At 41.3% G+C, this 20,669-nt stretch overlaps 1 protein-coding gene across 1 annotated transcript; it reads left to right on the top strand.

The window, feature by feature from the left end:
* Window positions 1-4,219: 4,219 nt before the first annotated feature.
* On the top strand, window positions 4,220-16,184 carry DENR (density-regulated protein). The gene is made up of 8 exons (XM_010841311.1): window positions 4,220-4,361; window positions 5,162-5,275; window positions 8,880-8,899; window positions 9,582-9,666; window positions 11,540-11,623; window positions 14,427-14,543; window positions 15,277-15,416; window positions 15,524-16,184. Exons 2-8 carry the CDS (start codon window positions 5,170-5,172, stop codon window positions 15,566-15,568), a joined length of 597 nt encoding a protein of 198 aa, XP_010839613.1. The 5' UTR covers window positions 4,220-4,361; window positions 5,162-5,169; the 3' UTR covers window positions 15,569-16,184.
* Window positions 16,185-20,669: the final 4,485 nt, after the last annotated feature.

Genomic DNA, 20,669 nt, shown 5'->3' with positions numbered 1-20,669 from the left:
AACGCTGGGCTGGAAGAAGCACAAGCTGGAATCAAGATTGCCAGGAGAAATATCAATCACCTCAGATATGCAGATGACACCACCCTTATGGCAGAAAGTGAAAAAGTTGGCTTAAAGCTCAACATTCAGAAAACTAAGGTCATGGCATCTGATCCCATGACTTCATGGGAAATAGATGGGGAAACAGTGGAAACAGTGTCAGACTTTATTTTGGGGGGCTCTAAAATCACTGCAGTGGTGATTGCAGCCATGAAATTAAAAGACACTTACTCCTTGGAAGGAAAGTTATAACCAACCTAGATAGCATATTCAAAAGCAGAGACATTACTTTGCCAACAAAGGTTCGTCTAGTCAAGGCTATGGTTTTTCCTGTGGTCATGTATGGATGTGAGAGTTGGACTGTGAAGAAGGCTGAATGCCAAAGAATTGATGCTTTTGAACTGTGGTGTTGGAGAAGGCTCTTGAGAGTCCCTTGGACTGCTAGGAGATCCAACCAGTCCCTTCTAAAGGAGATCAGCCCTGGGATTTCTTTGGAAGGACTGATTCTGAATCTGAAACTCCAATACTTTGGCCACGTCATGCAAAGAGTTGACTCATTGGAAAAGACTCTGATGCTGGGAGGGATTGGGGGCAGGAGGAGAAGGGGACGACAGGATAAGATGGCTGGATGGCATCACTGACTTGATGGACGTGAGTCTGAGTGAACACCGAGAGTTGGTGATGGACAGGGAGGCCTAGCATGCTGCAATTCATGGAGTTGCAAAGAGTTGGATACGACTGAGCGACTGAAATGAACTGAACTGAACCTGTTTCCACATTCCAAACACAGTTCCAAAAATGGACACTTGACTCAGAGCTTGACTAGTTATGGTGATTGATTTAGGAATGGATGCAATTGGAAACAAGCCCATCAGATTCAACCTTTGGACTTTCATTGGAAGAAAACTATAACTTACACTAGAAAAATAGTAATACTTAAGGCTGAAAGATATTTAGTCAATTTCCTGACAATGTTTAGTTTTCAGCTGGATTCCTGTATTCTTTGCAATAATTCCCCTGCCTCTCAGAGTCTGTGGCTTCCTGGTGAGAAACCACTGTGCTGTTTCTTTTTTTTTGTTGTTTCTTTATTTAATAGGTTGTTCCTCCTTTTATTACTTGAATGCTGACAGGTTGTGATGAGTGCGTGAGGAAGTACAGCTCTGGGTTTGAATGCCAGCAATGTCAGGCAGAGTTCACCTAGAGAACAGTATTTAAATACTATCTAAGTATTTAAAGCAGAGAGGAATTTCATTCAGGGCTTTAAAAGCTAAACAGAGATGGTAAAGCCACTCAGAAATCAGCAGCAAGAAGCCGTCAATCACCACTGGCAGGCTAGAGACTAGATCTAGGGAAGGGGTGATGTCACAGGAGCCCAGAAGCTGAGATGCCTAAATTATGCAGGGGGAGAACCCACTCGCTACTGCTAGAGATGTGCCCAAGAAGATGGCATGGTCTCATTACTGCCTCCCATTGACTGAACTAGCTGGTAGCTCAGGAAAAAGAAAGCTTGGGAATTCAGTCATAGGAGTCAACACCCCCTTCTCTACAAAGCAGAGCAGGAAAAGTGTGAGGAATGGAACTGAAGACATTAGGTCTACTACACAGGACTGACCACTTATCCATATTTCCTCATGTCTAAGATGCCACTGACTGCAAGATGCACCATAGTTTATGCATCACTAAGAAAGGAAAAATACTGCCAAATTAAAATATGCCACAGTGAAATCCCATAGACAGAGGAGTCTGGCAGGCTACAGTTCATGGGGTCACAAAGAGTCTGACATGACTTAGCAACTAAAACAACAACGCGAAGACTCCATTCCATGCAATACATCTTGATACGAGAGACGTGAAAATGTAAACATATGTATGTCTTAAGATCATTAACATGCTACTAGCTGTGTCTTAAGCATAGGTAAACGATGCATTCCCATCTTTGAGCTTCGATTTTACCCTCTATTTGGAAATTAGAGACAGTCACTACATTGTAAGGATTTTGTAATTCTAAGACTGTTAAGCTCAATAAGATTAGGGACTTTGTCTCTTGTTCACTGTTTCCCCAGCATGTAGCACATAGGGCGTTCTCAGTTATCAGTCGTGTCTGACTCTTTGAGACCCCCATGGACTATAACCTGCCAGTCTCCTCTGTCCATGGAATCTTCCAGACAAGTATACTGGAGCCGATTGCCATTTCCTACTCCAGGGGATCTTCCCGACCCAGGGATTGAACCCGCGTCTGTTTTATCTCCTGCATTGGCAGGTGGCTTCTTTACCACTGTGCTACCTAGGAAGCCCCTGGCACATAGTAAGAACCCAAGTTTTATGAAATGAAGTCACCTGGACTCGATCTCCAAATGAACAGGTTCTTGGCACGTTAAGTGTCAATAAATGGAACCTTTTATTATTGGAATCAAATAGGCTTAGAAACAAGATCTTTAGTATCTTTTAGAATTGATGCTCTTTCACCAGAGGGGGAAACCACTCGTTTATATAAGAAAGATACCAGAGTAGAGGTTATAGTCTCTGGTGCAAAAGATTATGCTAGATGGCTTCATACACACAAAGTTCCGAGCAGACAATTTAAGGGTGGTACTGGTGGTGGCAAATGAAGTTGTAGGGAAGGGGGAGAATGAGACAGATGTGAGTGGAGGAAACGGCAAAATAGAACAGAACCACCTCCAACATCTACACAGCACTTTTGGTCTCCATTTCCCTAACCCACATCTCTTCAACTGTTGTGGTGTTATTCCCATTTCCTAAATAGGACTCAGGGTGAAGATGGATATGAAGGGTTTTTCCCAAAATGAAACAACTAGATGGAAGCAAAGCCAAGACATACCGTATGTGAAAACCTGATGAGAAATGGACTATTTCCTGCAGTATCAGTAAACAAAGCATGTCACAGTCATCACCACCACCAAACTATGAGCTGGTGAACCCTGAGGGAACTCGGGAAGGAAAAAAATACCTGCCATCTAGCAGTCATCAGACTACAGCTACTCCCTGCAACGAGCCCTGAGGAAACTCAGGATGGGAAAACACAGGATATTGGCCCCAGGTAGCTGAGGTGTATATTAAAGGAAAGATTTCAGTAAGTCCAGACTACTGCCAGAGAAGGCAATGGCACCCCACTCCAGTACTCTTGCCTGGAAAATCCATGGACAGAGGAGCCTGGTAGGCTGCAGTCCATGGTGCCACTGAGGGTCAGACACGACTGAGCGATTTCACTTTCACTTTTCACTTTCATTCACTGGAGAAGGAAATGGCAACCCACTCCAGTATTCTTGCCTGGAGAATCCCAGGGACAGGGAAGCCTGGTGGGCTTCCGTCTCTGGGGTCGCACAGAGTCGGACACGACTGAAGCGACTTAGCAGCAGCAGACTACTGCATCTGCTCATACACAGAAAAATCACTTAATTTCTTTACTTGACATACCTGATTTTCTTTAATTAACAATAATCTTTTGATTTTCAGACTACCTGCTCCTTGCTGCAAAATGCCTATATATCCTGGCTTCTGCCCTCCCCAGAACAGTTCTCTCAGGGTTAACTTGAGATGCTGCCTCCTAGGCTTGAAGCCCTAAAATTCCAGCCAAGTAAAACCTAACTCTCAATCTTGAGGTTGTGAATAATTTTTTAGTCTACAGTGACGTGGGAGAGTTTAATTCCAATTTAAAACACATATAAGGATCAGTAAACACCAGGAAGCTGTGAAAATAGTTGTTAGGTTGGTGAGATTGCAGGGCAATGAGAAAAATGGAATAGCATTGACACTGTCTTTTTAAAAAGAATTCCGCCAATATAGGGTAGGGTGTTGAAATTAAACCAAACGCCTTTTCCAGTTGCAATCTCCCCGCGGAGGAATGACATCCAATAGGCTGGACGTCAGTCAGGACTGAAGGATGCACTCCAGACCCCAGGGCCACCGCCACGTCCCCGCCTCAGCAGTAAGCAGGAAGGAGTAAGCAGTAAGCAGTCTTCGCTTTCCAAAGAGCGCCCCCTTCCGCGCCGCGACCGCGGACCACCCACCCTCTCCCACAGGTAACGAGCACCGCCTACTGGCTGTCAGCCTCTAGGCTGCTTGGCCCCGCCCCTGAGCGAAATGCGCATGCTCTCCAATTCCTCCCCGCCCCAGCCTTCAGGCTTCTCGCGACAGCCGCCCGGCGGCCACTGAATCTCGCGATAAAGGCTTATTGTCTCGCGGGACCGCCGCTGGTAGACGCGCTCTCGGGCGGCTCTGGCTGGGGAAGAGGAATCGCATGTGTCGCTTCAGCTGGCGGTAGTGGCGGGAGCGGAGGCGGCGGAGGCTGTGCGACCGCCTGGGTAATAACCCCTCGTGCCTCTCCCGCATCGGAGAAGCTTGTAGAGAGCGTGGGGAAGCTGAGGTGCTGTCCGGCGGAAGGGGGCCGGGCCGGGCGTCTCCACACCCCCGCCCACATGGGCCGCTCTGGTGTCCCCGGGGTTGCCCCCTTCGCTTCAGGTCGCGCCCTCACACCTGACCGCTCTTGTCGCCTTAGTCCGCTTACATTCTGCTCCTTTCTGGTCCTTTCGCCCGTATTCTATCTCCTCAGACTCTGGTCTCCCCGCCCTCTCTCACTTCCATCCCCTCTCCCGACTCTAAAGCGTCCCTTTCTTGGCATCCAGCCGCCCCCACACCCGGCACCCTGGGCGCCTCCGGCGACCCACCTCTTCTTCACCCCCTCTTCGTAGGTTTTTCCAGCCTCTTCAGCTGCTTCTTGACCTTTCTCTGTTGTTGTACTTTGCATCCCTTCCGAATCACCCCCAAACCTTTTGCCTTGTCTCCACCGAGGTCACTATCCCCATCCTTTTTTTCCCATTGCTGCTTCTTCCACCGGTGCCCCCCGCCCCCCTCCGCTGCGTTGTCATGGTCCATTTGCTATGAATCTCAGTGTTGTCGCTCGCTTTCCTGTAGACCTGGAAAATGGTGTGCCCAGAATTACTCATATTTTATGAATCCAGCTTCTTACCTTTCATTCAGCAGAGAATTAAAACAGATTTGGGGTGGGGGGATTTCTAGTGGAAGACAAGGCTACACCTGAACAGTGTTTCTCTCAGGGCCTTGGTCCCAAATAGTAAAGCTGTGTTACTTTCTTTTCTGACAGGTTTTGAAATGGCTGCTGACATTTCTGAATCAGGTGGGCATGATTGCAGAGGAGACCAGAGGAGCAACACCAAGTTAGATGCAGATTACCCACTTCGAGTCCTTTACTGTGGAGGTAAGTGTTGGAAGGCAGAAAACGGCTTTCACTCACCGTATTTTTATACGTTATGATCAGTGGCTTCACATTTGGTCCAAGTAATTTTTTCATCTTTGTCATTTGGTGAATCTTTACTTGGGAATTGGGGAAGAGGAGGCATGGATGAACACATTTTCCCAACCTGTGGGATGTGGGTCTTGCTACTTGGCCTGGAGAAATTTTCAGTCCACTTGGAATAGACATGTGTAAATAGATTATTCCAGCCCAAAGTAACTTTCCAGTCTGGCTGTTAAAATTGGGCTTCTTGTAAGATAATTGACTCTTAAGGGATGACTGGATGAGGGAGTGGGAAAGTGCATCCTAGATCAAGTGAATAGTTGTGTAAGGAAAGCTTGTCTGTGGAGAAATAAGCAGTTTTGTATGAGTATAGTGTGTAGTGTAGAAATAGTGTAATAATAAGTGGAAGATGATGAGGCTGGAATGATGGGCAGTAGGACAGTTGTGGGAAAGTGTCCTTGGTCTGATTAATAAAATGTGGATCAGGGTTTTTTTTCCCTTTGATTGTGTTTCCTCATTTTCAATTCAGAAATATTTGTTGATTGGAAATAACTAATTTTCCTAGCATCTTGGAAAGGTTCAGAAAAATTTGAAGACATACGACAGTAAAGTAAAGGGCAAGTAAATATTATCTTTTTTAGTAAATATTTTTGGCTACTTACTATGTGCCTAACTGTTTTGTGTGCTGGAAACTGAATAATGAATAAGTTAGGAGAAGTCATTGTTCTTGTGGACCTTACCTTCTGTGAATGTAATAGAGATTTCTTCTGGAATTTACTATAAAAGGAGAGGTGTTGTCACTGAGTTGAAAAATTGTATCAACTCATCATTTATTTACTATCTTTGATTAAGAAAATAAAATGAGTATAAAATATCCCAGAGAGTAGGCAGGGGAACTTTATGTAAGGTTGACTTTGGCATCATGGACCAGGGTTTGCATCCTTACCTTGGGCATTACCAGCTGCTCCTGCTTTATTCTAGCTCTGTGACCTTGGGCAAGTTACCTGATTTCACTAAGGGTTAGAGATCTGTTTCTTAAGGTCTGTAAAATAAAGATGGTGATTACATCTGAAGTCAGATAATTCCTATAAAGCTGGTTCAGCAATGAATTCAAGAACATGATACAGTAAGTGCTCTTATTAAAAAAGTATACTGGTTTAGTTTATTCATCCTTGCTTGTCAGATGTAGTTACGAGTTACTGTTCTTTGTATCCTAATTCATTGAATCTAAGTCTCCATATGTTATAAGAGGCACCATTATTTTAGGTTCCACTGAGAAAGAAAAATTTGTTAAGATTGACATGCCATAATTATGGGATACATCCCTATAAAAGTGAAAAGAAGAAAGAATTAATGAAATACAGTATGTGAAAGCTATCCTCTTCAATTGCTTATGTCACTCCAGAGATGGCTTTGAATAACCACACTAAGTATGCATCTAACCCAGTGATATTTCACCAGTAGTCACCAGAGGTCCCTAACCTTTTTGAGAAAGGTTTATTTTTATTTCCCTAGTTTGTATTGATACTCCAGGCACTAGGATGGAGACAAGATTACCTTTTCATCAAGGAGTTTAAGGTCTGGTTGTAGGAGAAGGACTTAGGTAATATTCAATGCTAAATTAAAAAGACCAGAGCTATGAATTAGGATTTTAGGAAAAGGAGGGATCTTTGTTCGAAGGGAAGCTGGGAAAGTGAAGTGAGAAACCTTACGTAATAGGTAGAATTTGCAAGGAAAGGTGGAGGAATTCACAAAAACAGTATGGGGGCAAGGTTTAATGTGGTATTTTAGGGTAGGGGGGGAAAAAGGAGCTAATTGGTGCAGAATGCTGGTTGAAATATAGTGAGAAACAAGGGTATGTGGATGGGGTCATTTCCAGGGAGACATTTGTCTGCAGGACTGAGACTTCAGAATCTGAAGTCAGTCTGAGTTTGAATCCTGGTTTAGCCAGGATTGGCCAAGCCAGGCCAGTGACCTTGACCAGTTCCTCATCCAGAAAATGGATAACAGAGCCTACCTCAGCAGGCTGTTGAAAAGAAAAAATAATGCTTCCAAAGGCCCCATCTCCTAATAGCACCACATTGTGAATTTTGAGGGGACACAAACATGAAGGCCATAGCAGAAGGTTTCATGGATGATGGACTTTGTTCTTCGTATCTCATCAGCAGGTACATAAGGTCAGGTTGTTAGTGATGTAAAGCTGGTGACTGCTCATTATTTTCATTGAAGAGCTATAGTTTACAAACAGTAAATCATCTGTGGAGGAAAATTGACTCAAATAATATGGAACTTGGAAGATTTGTCCAACTTTTTTCATCATATTAGAATTTTGCTGAACTGAATATTATTTGAAATGGTGTACAAAGTTTTATGGTTTTAGGGTTTGCAGTAATGGTATTTAACCTGTAATTATATCCTGAAAGTGTGGCTGAATATCTGTTCCTACTAGTGATTGAACTTGAACTGTGAAGATCAGAGAGCTCTAGTTAAGCAGACAGAGCTTTAGTAGGAAACTCTAAACTGAAATAGATGGTGCGTTTTATCGAATAGTTTCTGCCACATTACCATCTTTGTCATTGGATGAGCTATTTAACCTATTTCAGGGCTTCATCTATAAAAGACCGATAATGGGCTGGTACACTGCTGCATTGCCTTGATAGGTTCTGTGGTTTAATTAAGTAAACGAGCATGAGCTTCAGAAACAGACCAGGGTTCAAATCTTGTTCTAACCAGATGCAAACGAATTACTTGTTCTAAGTCTCATTTTTGTCAATCATAATAAACATGGTAATTCTTACTTATCGGGTTGTGATGATGAAACATGTGCCCAGTAGATGGTAATTGCTGTTACTAGTAATGGTGTACCACCCGTCCTCTCCCTCACAAGCCTCAAGGTGTTGGGCCCACTGTACCAGTCCATTCCTCACCTTAAAAATTAAGCAGTTGACCCAGTAATAGAGTCATAGTTAAAATTGAGAAACTTTGAGTCTTTTTTAATCCCTTAGCCTTTGCAGGCTTCTAGTGACAAGACTGAACCAACCTGTCTTTGAAGGAAGGAAATTCAGTTTCATGATCTTGTATAGCATAACATGAAAAGGAGAGGAAAACTGTATTGCAAAGAAATGGTAGCAGAAGTGCTACTGAAGTCTGTAAATGTGTTCGTATGAACGAAAATTAGCGGCTGTTTTAGTGAAGTTATCAAAAGAAATAACCAGCTCCATTTAAGCTTTGTTGCATGGGTAATTGTTCCCATCCTAGCTTAGTTTCCAACCCATTGAAGTGGTTGTGGTAAAACCGTAAGACATGCCAGATAGTATAGTTTGATGTTTTAGCAGCTGAAGGAGACATTGTTCTTTAGATCAAAAAAAGAAATCAAGATAGTATCTCTATTAACCATGTGGCATTAACCTCAAAAAAAGCACATGATGGGGGTAGTATTTGAAAAGTGGTATAGACAAGTTATAGGGAAAAATAGAAATGAAGCATTTTGTCAAATTAAAAATAAGTCCTGTGTGTGTGTACTTATTTATTTATATTTTCAAATCTTTTCTCTCCATCTCCCCAGTCTGTTCATTACCAACAGAGGTAAGTTCTTTTCAAATTCTTTTTTTCTTTTTTAACTTGAGGTCACTGATTTTATAGCGAGCTTGGGAACTTCATTTTGTTATTTTTCATTTTCTGTCATTTGCTGGCAGAGTTTCAACCTTTTATAGAGAACTTCGGTTTAGAATGATTTTATGGTCCTACAGATTGTTTTTTTTAGACTTTGAGTCATATGTGTGCATCTTTTGCACTTGGCTATACATAGTTTGGATTTTTGCACAGAACTCATGGTCAGCCAATAAAACAAGAGTAACCTTAAAGTCAAAGTTTAACATCCAAACAGAGAAGAGAAAGCATAAATTATGTGTAAGGCTTTCTGTTGATAAGCTTCTAAGTCAGGCTCTGTGGGCAGATCATACAAATGAGACGCCTATATGCCCGAAGCAAGAAATGCTTGTGGTTATTTTTGTCTGTTTCCTCCTTTTTCTAATTGCCCTTCTGTTTGTTGGAGAGGAAATAAATTGCTACAGTGAGGAGGTGTGTTTTAATTTTTAATTTCTTATGGGACATTTCCTGATTGAATACAGATTTTCTGTGGATGAGACATTAGGTGGGAGTAGTTGATTTTATCATTCTATAAATAGCAGGCACAGGGAATGATTTTTTAATGAAAATGATTAAAAATATACTGTTGTGACTCAGTTTGTTCTTTTCCCCCCTCCAGTACTGTGAATATATGCCTGATGTTGCTAAATGTAGACAATGGTTAGAGAAGAATTTTCCAAATGAGTTTGCAAAACTTACTGTAGGTATGAACATTTTTTTTTCTTTCATAAAAGCCTGTACACCTGAAACAGATGCATGTAGGGCATTATTTTAAAGATACAAAAGTCCTCTAGTAGGAACAGAATTGTATCACTCTATATATCTATGTCTATTGACTTTAAAACTGTTTTAAGGTCTTCGGTTAATTAAGATTTCTTACATAAAATCGCGGACCACTTCATGAGTCTAATCTGGATAGGATAGGTCAAAATATCAACTTTCTAATATAATGAAGAGTAAATGATTTAGGGACATATATTTTCACTCATTCGCTTAACAAATTATTTCTTGTATGCCTGCTATATGCTACACACTCTTAGATGCTGAGAATAAAGCAGTAAACAAAAGACCTGTTCTTTGGAAATTATAGGGGGAGAGACAAAATAAGTAAAACAAGACAAATGAAATAAATACATTAAATTATGATAATCAGGGAATAGAAAGATAAGAATTTTGGGGGAGAGAATTTGAAATCTTGAAAGATAAAAGATGGCATTTGAACAAAGACCTAAAATAAGTGAGGGAGAGAGTTCTTTGAATATCTGGGTGAAGAATTTTCCAGGCAGATAGCACACCCACTTAGTACATACAGCATATTTAGAAAACAACAAGGAGGCCTTTGGTTTTTTGTGTTTTTTTGGTGGGAGGGTGGTCAGGGGCAGGTAGGAGATGAAGTCAGAGAAGTAACAAAGGACTATGTCTTAAAGAGCGAGTCTCGGCTTTTCTGAGTGAGATGAGAAGCCTTTGGAGCAGTTTGGGCAGAAGAGTGATGATAAGGTGTGACTTTTGTTTCAACAGCATCTTTGGCTGCTATGTTGAAAATAGACTAAAGAGAGACTTCCCTGGTGGTCCAGTGGTTAAGACTGGGCTTCCAGAGCAGGGATGTAGGGGACTCGGATTCAATCCCTGGTCAAAGAACTAAGATCCCACATGCTGCGTGGCATGGCTAAAAAAAAAAAAAGACTGAAGAGAGGCATAGGCAGCAAAGCAGGGAGATCAAGTAGGTGGCTCTTGCAGTGATTGGGTCAGGAGGATGACCACCTAGTCCAGGATGGTAGCAGTGGGGTGGTGAGAAGTGGTCAGATTCTGGACATGTTTTGAAGGTAGAGCTGACAGGGTCTCCTGATGTGTTGCATGTGGGATGTGAGGAAAAGCCACAGAGCCAGCTGGACTTCTGACCAAAGCAACTAGAATGGAGTTGCTGTAGCCAAAGGTAAGGAAAACTGCAGAAGGACAGATTTCCTCAATTAGCAAATTGATAGCTTTTCGTACAACACTGGTAAAAATGAAGGCAGTAGCAGAAGAAGGGAAACCCTGGGCCAGAAACAGGGCTATCGAAGTATACCCAATGTTACCCTGCTATTTGCTGCTTTGATTTTCAGATAGTTTTCCATGAGGCACAACCCCTGAGACAACATGGTCCATCTGTGATTGGATAAGCACCCTCAAATCTGTTGTAACAGTCAGTCTACCTGGTGGGCCCTGACTTGCCTAGGACGTATCTTCATATTCAGGACCAGGCTTTCTGTTAAGAGAATCAGTATGCTTGATGCTAAACACTCCTGTGGAGTCTTAAGGGTTTTATGTTACTTTAATGTGGCTTATGTCACCATACACTTAAACCATAATGACTTCAGAATCAGGCCTGATAGGAGTCCAGGAATACAATCATTGACTTTATAAATGTTACACTCATTTGTTGGTAAAATACCTTATTTGTCTGTAAAGGTATTATCCTTCAATTAAAAAATAAATAAAAAAAATACCTTATTTGTGTATGAGGTTTCTCAGGGGTAATTTCTTAATGTTAGCATGAAGTGATGTCAGTGCTTATAAGGGTTTTGTTTTTACATCTAGAAAATTCACCCAAACAAGAAGCTGGAATTAGTGAGGGTCAAGGAACAGCAGGGGAAGAGGAAGAGAAGAAAAAACAAAAGAGAGGTGAGGCATGATTTGACTTATACAAACATACTGCTAGAAGAGGGCTGCCCAGAAAGCTCAGAATCTGCCTGCCGACGCAGGGGATGTGGGGTCAATCCCTGGGTCGAGAAGATCCCCTTGAGAAGGAAATTGCAACCCATCCCAGTATTCTTGCCTGGGAAATCCCATGGACAGAAGAGCCTGGAGGGCTACAGTCCGTGGGGTTGCAAAAGAGTTGGACACGACTTAGCAACTATACAACAACAACCACTAGAAGAAATAAGAAATGAAAGCATTCCCAAACTGAGTAACATCTTCCTGTTACTGCCTTCTATGTGAATACCATACAGAGGGGTACAGGATCGTTCTCAGGATGACTGGGTTTCCTATGATTTGGTCTCTATCAGTAAATTGGACCCAAGGAAACATGCTTCATTTGCCATGTATATACATAAAAAAAGCCAGCCGGCTTGTTTATGACTTAAAAACTTTGTTACCTTATAAAAATATCTTATGTATTCTATTTAATTAGAGTGAGGACATTTATAAAAGATTTTGTTCTCTCCTTATTACTGGCAGCTCAGTTGAATTTTTCTTTTCACAACTGATGAATATACTTGTCTACCTCTCCTCCTTCTAAAATGAATTTCTCGTGCCTTGTATCCTATCCCTGCCTGTTTCTTCTTCCTGAATTAATTCTCCCATGACTAAAATCAGCTTATAAATATTTTCTAGGACTTCTCATTAAAACAAAAAACATTCCCCCAAGAACTCGTGTCTCTCTTTGCCATATTCTCCTTCCCATTCCCTTCTTAGCTAGACTTCTTGCTAAGACTAGACTCAGCTATCCTCCTTTCAGTTCAGTCATTGAGCCTTCACTCCTCAGTCCATCCTTACTTGACATTGATGCCATTGAAACTCCTCTGACAAGGGTCACAAATGGCTGGGTGGTTGCTCAGTGGTGAGAGAGCGTCTGAATACTCCTTTCTGAAGTGTTGTGCTTGCTCCCTCATTCTGCTTGCCTTTCTCCTCAGGCTTCTGTGCAGACTTCTCCCTTCTGTCCCTTTAAAAAATGGTGTTTCCCAGGACTCTGTGCACTTACTTTCTCATTGTGCATATCCTCCCTGGATGATTCTTCTGCATCCTTAACTTTTGCCCCCACTCTGCACTTAGAACTCCCAAATCTAGTCCTGGATCATGTCTCTAGACTAGAAATGTGCATAGTCCCATAGGCACTTCAAACACAGCACTTCACTTAAGTCCCGAATCTGCATCTTTTGTTTTGTTCACTTTGATTAATGACAGCACAGTTTATCCAATCATTTGAGCCAAAAACTTGAGACCCATCTTGGCTTCTTTCTTTTTGCCCCTTTCAATCCGTTCTGAATTCTGTGATTTCGTCTCCTTCCTCTGTTTATTCTGTACCTAGTGTCCATTGCTGTTGCTACTGCTTTATTTAGATTTTGATTAATTTCTGCCTGAACTAATGTAGAAGCCTCCTCAGTGGCCGGCCTCTCATTGCTCTTCACAGGCCCACCCTCCACACGGTATGATGATCTTGACAGACCATAAATCAATGGTTTCACTCCTGCATAGTCACTTGTTTGCTGGGTTCTTTTCTTTGCAATATAACAGAGCTTGACGTACTAGTTCTTAAATGACTGGTATATAATCTTTGCCTATCTGGCTTTCTTTCCTACATATCATAAGCTTCCTTCAGACAAGTGTATTTGCAGCCAATTAAGCCAACCATGCTCTTTTCCCCATGGGGGCTCAGTGTGCAATGGTTGTGAACAGTACACTACCTCCTCTGTAGTGTATTCAGCTTGTGGCCTATATGAGTCGCCCTAAGGAGACAGCCCTTTCCAGTGGACACTCGCATCCGCCCTAAGGAGACCAATTGCCTATGGGACCACCCCAGTTTAGGCTCCAGACAGGTATGTGAAGTGCCTTTGGAAAGCCCCAGGACACAGTGGCCAGGGTCCACATTGGTCAAGTTGCTATGTCCATCCATACCAAGCTGCAGAATACGGAGCATGTGATTGAAGCACTCTGTAGGGCTAAGCTCAAGTTCCCTGGATGCCAGATGATCCACATCACCAAGAATTGGGGATTTACTAAGTTTAATGTGGATGAGTTTGAAAACATGGAGGCAGAAAAGTGGCTTGTCCCAGATGGTTGTGGGGTCGAGTACAACCCTAACCGTGGCCCCCTGGACAAGTGGCGGGCCCTGCACTCAAGGGAGCCTTGGCACTGTCTTTTCCTTACTAGGCCAACCAATAAATCCTACTTTCCTGTTACACACACCAAAAGACAAAGCGTAGTTCTCAATTACAGCATCCTTTCTTGTCTGTTTCCTTTTTTATATCTCCACCAGCCCTTCTCCCTTCAAATGGACTTATTCTGCAGGCACTTAGATGCCACTTTCTCTGGGAAACTTTTTCTGTCCTCTGGAAGTAGAGTAGCCATTCCTCTGCAGAGCTTATGGTAGTGCTGTGTTCATGGATCCTATTTCAGTATATACCAGATTGCTGTAATTTAACCTGTTCTCTCCTTGCCCTGGACTGAGAGCCTCTGGAGGACAGGGACTGTGTTTTTGTTCTCTTCGTCTTTGTGTCCTCAGCCCTTAGTGCAGTGCACAGCACATACTACTTACTATGTATTGACTGAATGAATGCTCATGCATGTGTTTATGAATTTTGTATTAGAAAAAGAAACTTTAGAAATGAATATTTTATACCTTTTGAAAATCAGTATATTTAAAGATAGTATTCTCTATTTATGATAAAACAACTAATCCTGAACTGTTTCTTAATAAATAAAGGTGGAAGGGGTCAAATAAAACAGAAAAAGAAAACTGTACCACAAAAGGTTACGATAGCCAAAATTCCCAGAGCAAAGAAGAAATATGTAACAAGAGTGTGTGGCCTTGCAACTTTTGGTGAGTTCAAGCTTAAGTATGTTTAAAATTTGTGAATTTTATTCATTAATTCATTTCATTCTCTCTTTTTAATCTATTATCATGAAAATTTTACAGTTCTGTTTTTTGCTAAGAAGGATACAAAATGAGATTTTGGACTTCTAACTATAGTCAAATTTAAAATTTTAAAAATCTTTTGCAGAGGTGACTGGTTTGACTTTTTCCATTCCAGAATTTCTGCTTGTGCACATGTTATCTAGAATGAGGGCTGGACAGGTTTCCCTGAGCAGGTCTACCAGCACTGCTCCACTTTGCCTCCCAGTCTTAGTAGCCAAACAGTTGCAAAATGACCTGTCCCCTCTGGATGACAGTAGCAGGGGAGGGAAGGTGGTTAGTGGTGGAGTGTCTTCCTTTGTAAAAAGGGATAACCACAAGAACTTCATTTACTTGGAAGTGTATATGTAATGTTGGAATTCATGTGTTCCTGGATTTTCTTTGGTCTTACTATATGAATCAGGAATAGTATGGATGATCTTATATTTATGTACTGAGGCTTTATCTGATCTTAAAAATATTACATTGTTCAGATGACTGCCTATGGGTAGTTTGTAATTACTGTTCTGAAAGGAACATGAAACCCATTAATATGATCTGTTTTATGAATTTAAAATGCAGATTACATTTCAAAATGGAAAAATATCTTTGACATATGATTCCAATTATAGTCTCACTGTTTCTTTTTTTAAAATAACAGAAATTGATCTTAAAGAAGCACAAAGATTTTTTGCTCAGAAATTCTCCTGTGGTGCCTCAGTAACAGGGGAGGATGAAATCATCATTCAGGGAGACTTTACAGATGATATTATTGATGTCATTCAGGAAAAATGGCCAGAGGTAAGTATTTGGAACCTGCGCATCTATAGAAGTAAGTTACTAAAGCCGTTGCTTCCATGTTAGTTGCTAAGCACAGCTCATGAAATGTAATTATTTGTGTTTTATAGGTGGATGATGATAGCATTGAAGATCTTGGAGAAGTGAAGAAGTGATTTTGAAAATGTGTCTGTATTTAATGATCTGAACTGATTGTTGATGTGGCCAAAGGGAGAGAGGCCTTTTAAAAATATATATATTTATCCTACAGTAAAACTGTAGCCTACCCCTCGCCCTTTGAATTGTCACTGTTCTGTACGAGGCTGCTTGTTTTTGGGTGTTGTTTTTTTTTTTTTTTAATTGCCAAAGTCTAATAAATAGGAGAGACTGTCATGCTTATGCATGAGATAGAATTTAGTCAAATAAAAAATTTTGGTCGTTTGGTACTGACTTTTCTCTTTCTTTTTAACTTTATTTTTGGAAAAACTAGATTTTCTGTGGAAAGCTTTTCTGTTGATTATTTTAAAATAATCACAATTTAATCAAAAATGATTTTTTTTAATCTGAGTGATATTTTAAAGATTTGAATTTGGCTTCATCACCAGTAATAACTCTCCTTGCTTATTTGGTGTGGTAGTTTTGAGATGCTTGAGTATCTCATGGATCTATGGTTGAATTTGCTTCATGGTCACCAACCAAGTTCACTTTGTGGGCATATTAACATATTGTTGGTAAGTTGTTTAAGCTGTTGTGGAGATTATTTGGTAAAGTATATTAAAAGCCTTAAAACCATCTGCACTGTTTGACCCACTTCTTTGGCATTATCCTAAAGATATAATGTCTTGCTTAAAACTATGGATGACGGTGTTCATCACAGTGCTACTCATAATATTTAAAAAATTGCAAATGATTATAAATGCACAGTTGGGAAATGGTTAAAGAAATAATGGTATATCATATGGTAGGATATTTGCATATATTTTAAAATACTTTCTAAGAATACTTGGAAAGGTGTTTGATAATGGTAAGTAGGAGGTCAGACACCCAAATCCATGTTATACATTATTTTCATCATCTTGAGTGGACAACCATTCAGAGAGCCTGAGTTCTTGTTCTGGCTGTAAATTTATGTGAGTGAAATTCTGCTAGTCATTTGAAAATAATATACACCGTTGCTCAGTATAGTCTGGAAAGCAGCAATTGAAATGTGTTTTTCTCGGAAGAGAAGCAGTGACAATGAATCTTAATGAATATATTAAATGAATTTAAACTGTTTTTATAAAGGTCCTAAGTCTGGTGCTACAAATTGGAAAGAAGACTCAGTGGTATTTTAAGTTGCTGTCAACACCTTTAAGAAAGTTAGAACCCATTGTCTGTTGCCATGCAGAATACCATCTTGAATGAATGAGTGGGTTTTTGAGTAATTGAAACATTAGGAAGAATGTATAAATAAAGATGTAAATTAAGAAAATGAAATTCTGCATTAACTGTGAGTTTAGTTAAAATTATCTAATGAAGCAAATTTATCCATTAAGACCACTTGATATGTGTTATGTATGTATTTTGTTGGTGCTAGAAGATGTCTATGTGCTTGTATCAACACATGTGACTTCATGTAAAGATTCTTAATGTTCACAGTTATTGGCAAATGCAGTTTCAGTCCATTTATAGCCACAGTGGATGTTACTGCAGGAAAATGCAGGATTAAAACTGTCCTTGTGTATATGTGTGAATCTTTTTCTTTGACTTGAAATTTAAAATGCAACTATTTAATCTCTGATTAAAACCTATTGTTCACGGGGAATTCTGTGGCTGTCCAGTGGTTAGGACTCAGCATTTTCACAGCTGTGGCCTGGGTTCAATCCCTTGTCAGGGAACTAAGATCCCACAAGCCTCATGGCATGGCCACATACACACGCGCACACACACACACACACACACACAAAATATATATATATATATATATAGTTCAAGGACTGAGTTGAATTCATACATTCTGTATATACTTTTATTATGTAAATACTTTCACAATCTAGTATTTTTAGCAAAAAGAATACTTTAAACAGCTTTATAATATGTGTAAGAGATTTACAATGATTAAGCTGGCAACTTCAAATACAAATACAGTTTTGGTATGTAGTGTCTTATTTTTAAAAAACATCTGGCAATATATGGTTTTAAATTCCTTTTTAGTTGTTAAATAACATTAAGTCAGCTGTCACTTAGGTATAATCCATGGTAGCTTTCTCATTCTTAAAAATTAATAAATAACAATTTTTTAAAAACAATTTATACCTTTTAGGTTCTGTTATTTACTAAATGTCTTTACTTAGGAAATATGGTAGAGAAACTGGAATGAGTGTAGAGTTCATCAGTTTGAATTAATGTATAACTAGATGCTGTTTAATTCTTATATTTTCTCTTTAAAGATTTTTTACCTTAAAATACTAAGATTTTTGATTTGCAACTAGTCATAATAACCCTCTTAACCACATCCAATTGGTACTTAGCAACCATAACTCATAAAAATGAGCCTCATTTCTTACTGCTTCTATACTTGTACTTTTAAAGTGAATATTAGGCATGTGATTGCCTGGTAAAGAATGACATTTTAGGGCTTCCTAAAACTCCCAAATTTTACAAAAGTGAAATTTGAGAAGCATGTGAGTTAAAATGTTCCTCACTTGGAAAATTGACATTCAACCACATTCCTTTTCATCTTTCTCATTCCACCACCACAACTTACTGCATAGTCATCTATTGATAGGTCATTTAACAATTCGTCAGCATGTGCTTTCTTGATTTTTTAACTCTAAGGCATTGCCTTGTTGGTTCTCCTGAACATGAGCCTATCCTAAGGAGACAGGTGTCATCCAAATTAGTAAAGTTTCAAGGTAAGATTTTTTTTTTTTTTCTTTTTAAAAATGTTGGCAGTGCTGGATCTTCATTGCTGTAAGAGCTTTTCTGTAGTTGAGAGTGCAGGCTACTTTCTAGTTTTGGTTTGCAGGCTTCTCATTGCGGTGGCTTCTCTTGCTGTGGAGCATGGTCTTCAGTGGTGGTGGCTCCCCAGCTCTATAGCCCAGGGTCGATAGTTGTGCACAGGCTTAGTTGCTCTGCAGCATGTGGGGTCTTCCCCGAACAGGGATCGAACCTGTGTCTCCTGCGTTGGCAGGTGGATTCTTTACCGATTCTTTACCATTGAGCCACCAGGGAAGCTCCAAGGTAAGAAATTTTAAATTTGTTTTTTCCATGTTCAGGTTATCTTTTATGAACACAAGGGCGTGTTTTGCTAATTCACAGTCAACCAAAAGTAAAGTTGAAATACTATTACGAATTTGTCTTGCCAGCACTGCCATCTTATGGGTTAAGCAGTAGGGATGGGTGACCAAAGATTAAATATAATAAGCATTACTTTTTTATAGTTCAGTTCCTATATGAGTAAAAAGGGGGAAGGAGTGATTATGAACAGGAGAAGAAAATCTTAATCTCAACTCAGAACATGGTAAATACTGTCAAGATAAAGTGCCAAGGGTCTCCCCCCCACAGGGTGCACAACCACCTGCTTCCCAGGGGGCAGGACCCTCAGAGTGTGCACCTCTACCCCATGGGGGTACCTCATCATTTAACTTACCCCAGGGAAGTGTATGCCCCTCCCAAGGGGGACAGCACACCCACTGATTCAATCTGCTTTAGTAAATACCAGATCAGATCAGTCGCTCAGTCGTGTCCGACTCTTTGTGACCCCATGAATCACAGCACGCCAGGCCTCCCTGTACATCACCAACTCCCGGAGTTCACTCAGACTCACGTCCATCGAGTCAGTGATGCGATCCAGCCATCTCATCCTCTGGCGTCCCCTTCTCCTCCTGCCCCCAATCCCTCCCAGCATCAGAGTCTTTTCCAATGAGTCAACTCTTTGCATGAGGTGGCCAAAGTACTGGAGCTTCAGCTTTAGCATCATTCCTTCCAAAGAAATCCCAGGGCTGATCTCCTTCAGAATGGACTGCTTGGGTCTCCTTGCAGTCCAAGGGACTCTCCAGTCTTCTCCAACACCACAGTTCAAAAGCATCAATTCTTCGGCACTCAGCCTTCTTCACAGTCCAACTCTCACATCCATACGTGACCACAGGAAAAACCATAGCCTTGACTAGACGAACCTTTGTTGGCAAAGTAATGTCTCTGCTTTTAAATATGCTATCTAGGTTGGACATAACTTTCCTTCCAAAGAGGAAGCGTCTTTTAATTTCATGGCTGCAGTCACCATCTGTAGTGATTTTAGTGACCCTAATTAAATCAATCTCCTCCTTAATGTGTGTCCCAAGAGTTAAGCAGATTGATTTAATTGGGGGGGGGGGTCAGGAAACCTAAAATGTTTCATTGGTTTAATGAACGTTAGGCGATTTAAGGACTCGATTTAACGGGGGGGTGGGGGTGGGTGACAGTATTTGAGGGAGGTGATTTAATCAGCGGCGACTCACGTGATTTAGGGGTTGGTTTAATATATGAGTCACACAATACAGGGTGTTGACTGAATCAATGGGAATCACCTGACTTAGTACAGGGACTGATTTAACAATAGGAATCAAGTCATCCAGGGGCTGATGAAGTCAGCCCGAGCACCCCTCAAGAGGGACAGCACCCTTCCAGGCTGAGCAGCAGGATGGGTGTACGTCCACCCTAAGGCATCACGTCTACCCCAAAAGGTGCATCTCGTAATTTGATGTACACCAGGGGGTGCACGCCCATCCCAAGGGGTACCTCGTTATTTAACAAAAGAGCTACATCAAGAGTAAAAAACCCGAAACTTTTTACTCTCTTCATCTTTGATTCTCAGTTTAGAACTGTCTGCGCGGCTGGTCAGCAATTGACTATCAACTACTACCAGAGGTGGCGTCTGCCTCCATCCATTTGAATGCCAGGTACGGACTGTTCTCCCTACCCGGACGTGCAGGGCAGCTAAGGCGACAGCGCTCACAGTTTAGGAGGGAAAGATGCGAGTCTGTAAGCAGCTGGTCATATATAGGCCAGGACGATGTGGCAGAGACGGCCGTTCATTTGTTCCATCATTCTCTGGGTAGTGGTGAAGGAGCGGTTCTTTGCGGGCCGCGGGTAACGGCTTTTACATCGCCAGACAAACCATTCGAGAGTCTCCAGACTTGCAAGAACAAAACGCCAGGATGGCGGCGCGGCTCGCGCCAGGAGGGAGCCAGCCCCCCGTGGGGTCTCGCGAGAGCCGGGGCGGCCCCTCGGCGACGCCGTAGGCCGAGCGGGCCGGGC

This window comes from Bison bison, unplaced genomic scaffold (genome assembly GCF_000754665.1).
Source record: "Bison bison bison isolate TAMUID 2011002044 unplaced genomic scaffold, Bison_UMD1.0 scf7180017864160, whole genome shotgun sequence".
NCBI classification, from domain to species: domain Eukaryota; kingdom Metazoa; phylum Chordata; class Mammalia; order Artiodactyla; family Bovidae; genus Bison; species Bison bison.
The sequence above is the reverse complement of the archived record's forward strand: the minus strand, read 5'-3'. Positions and strand labels throughout refer to the sequence as shown.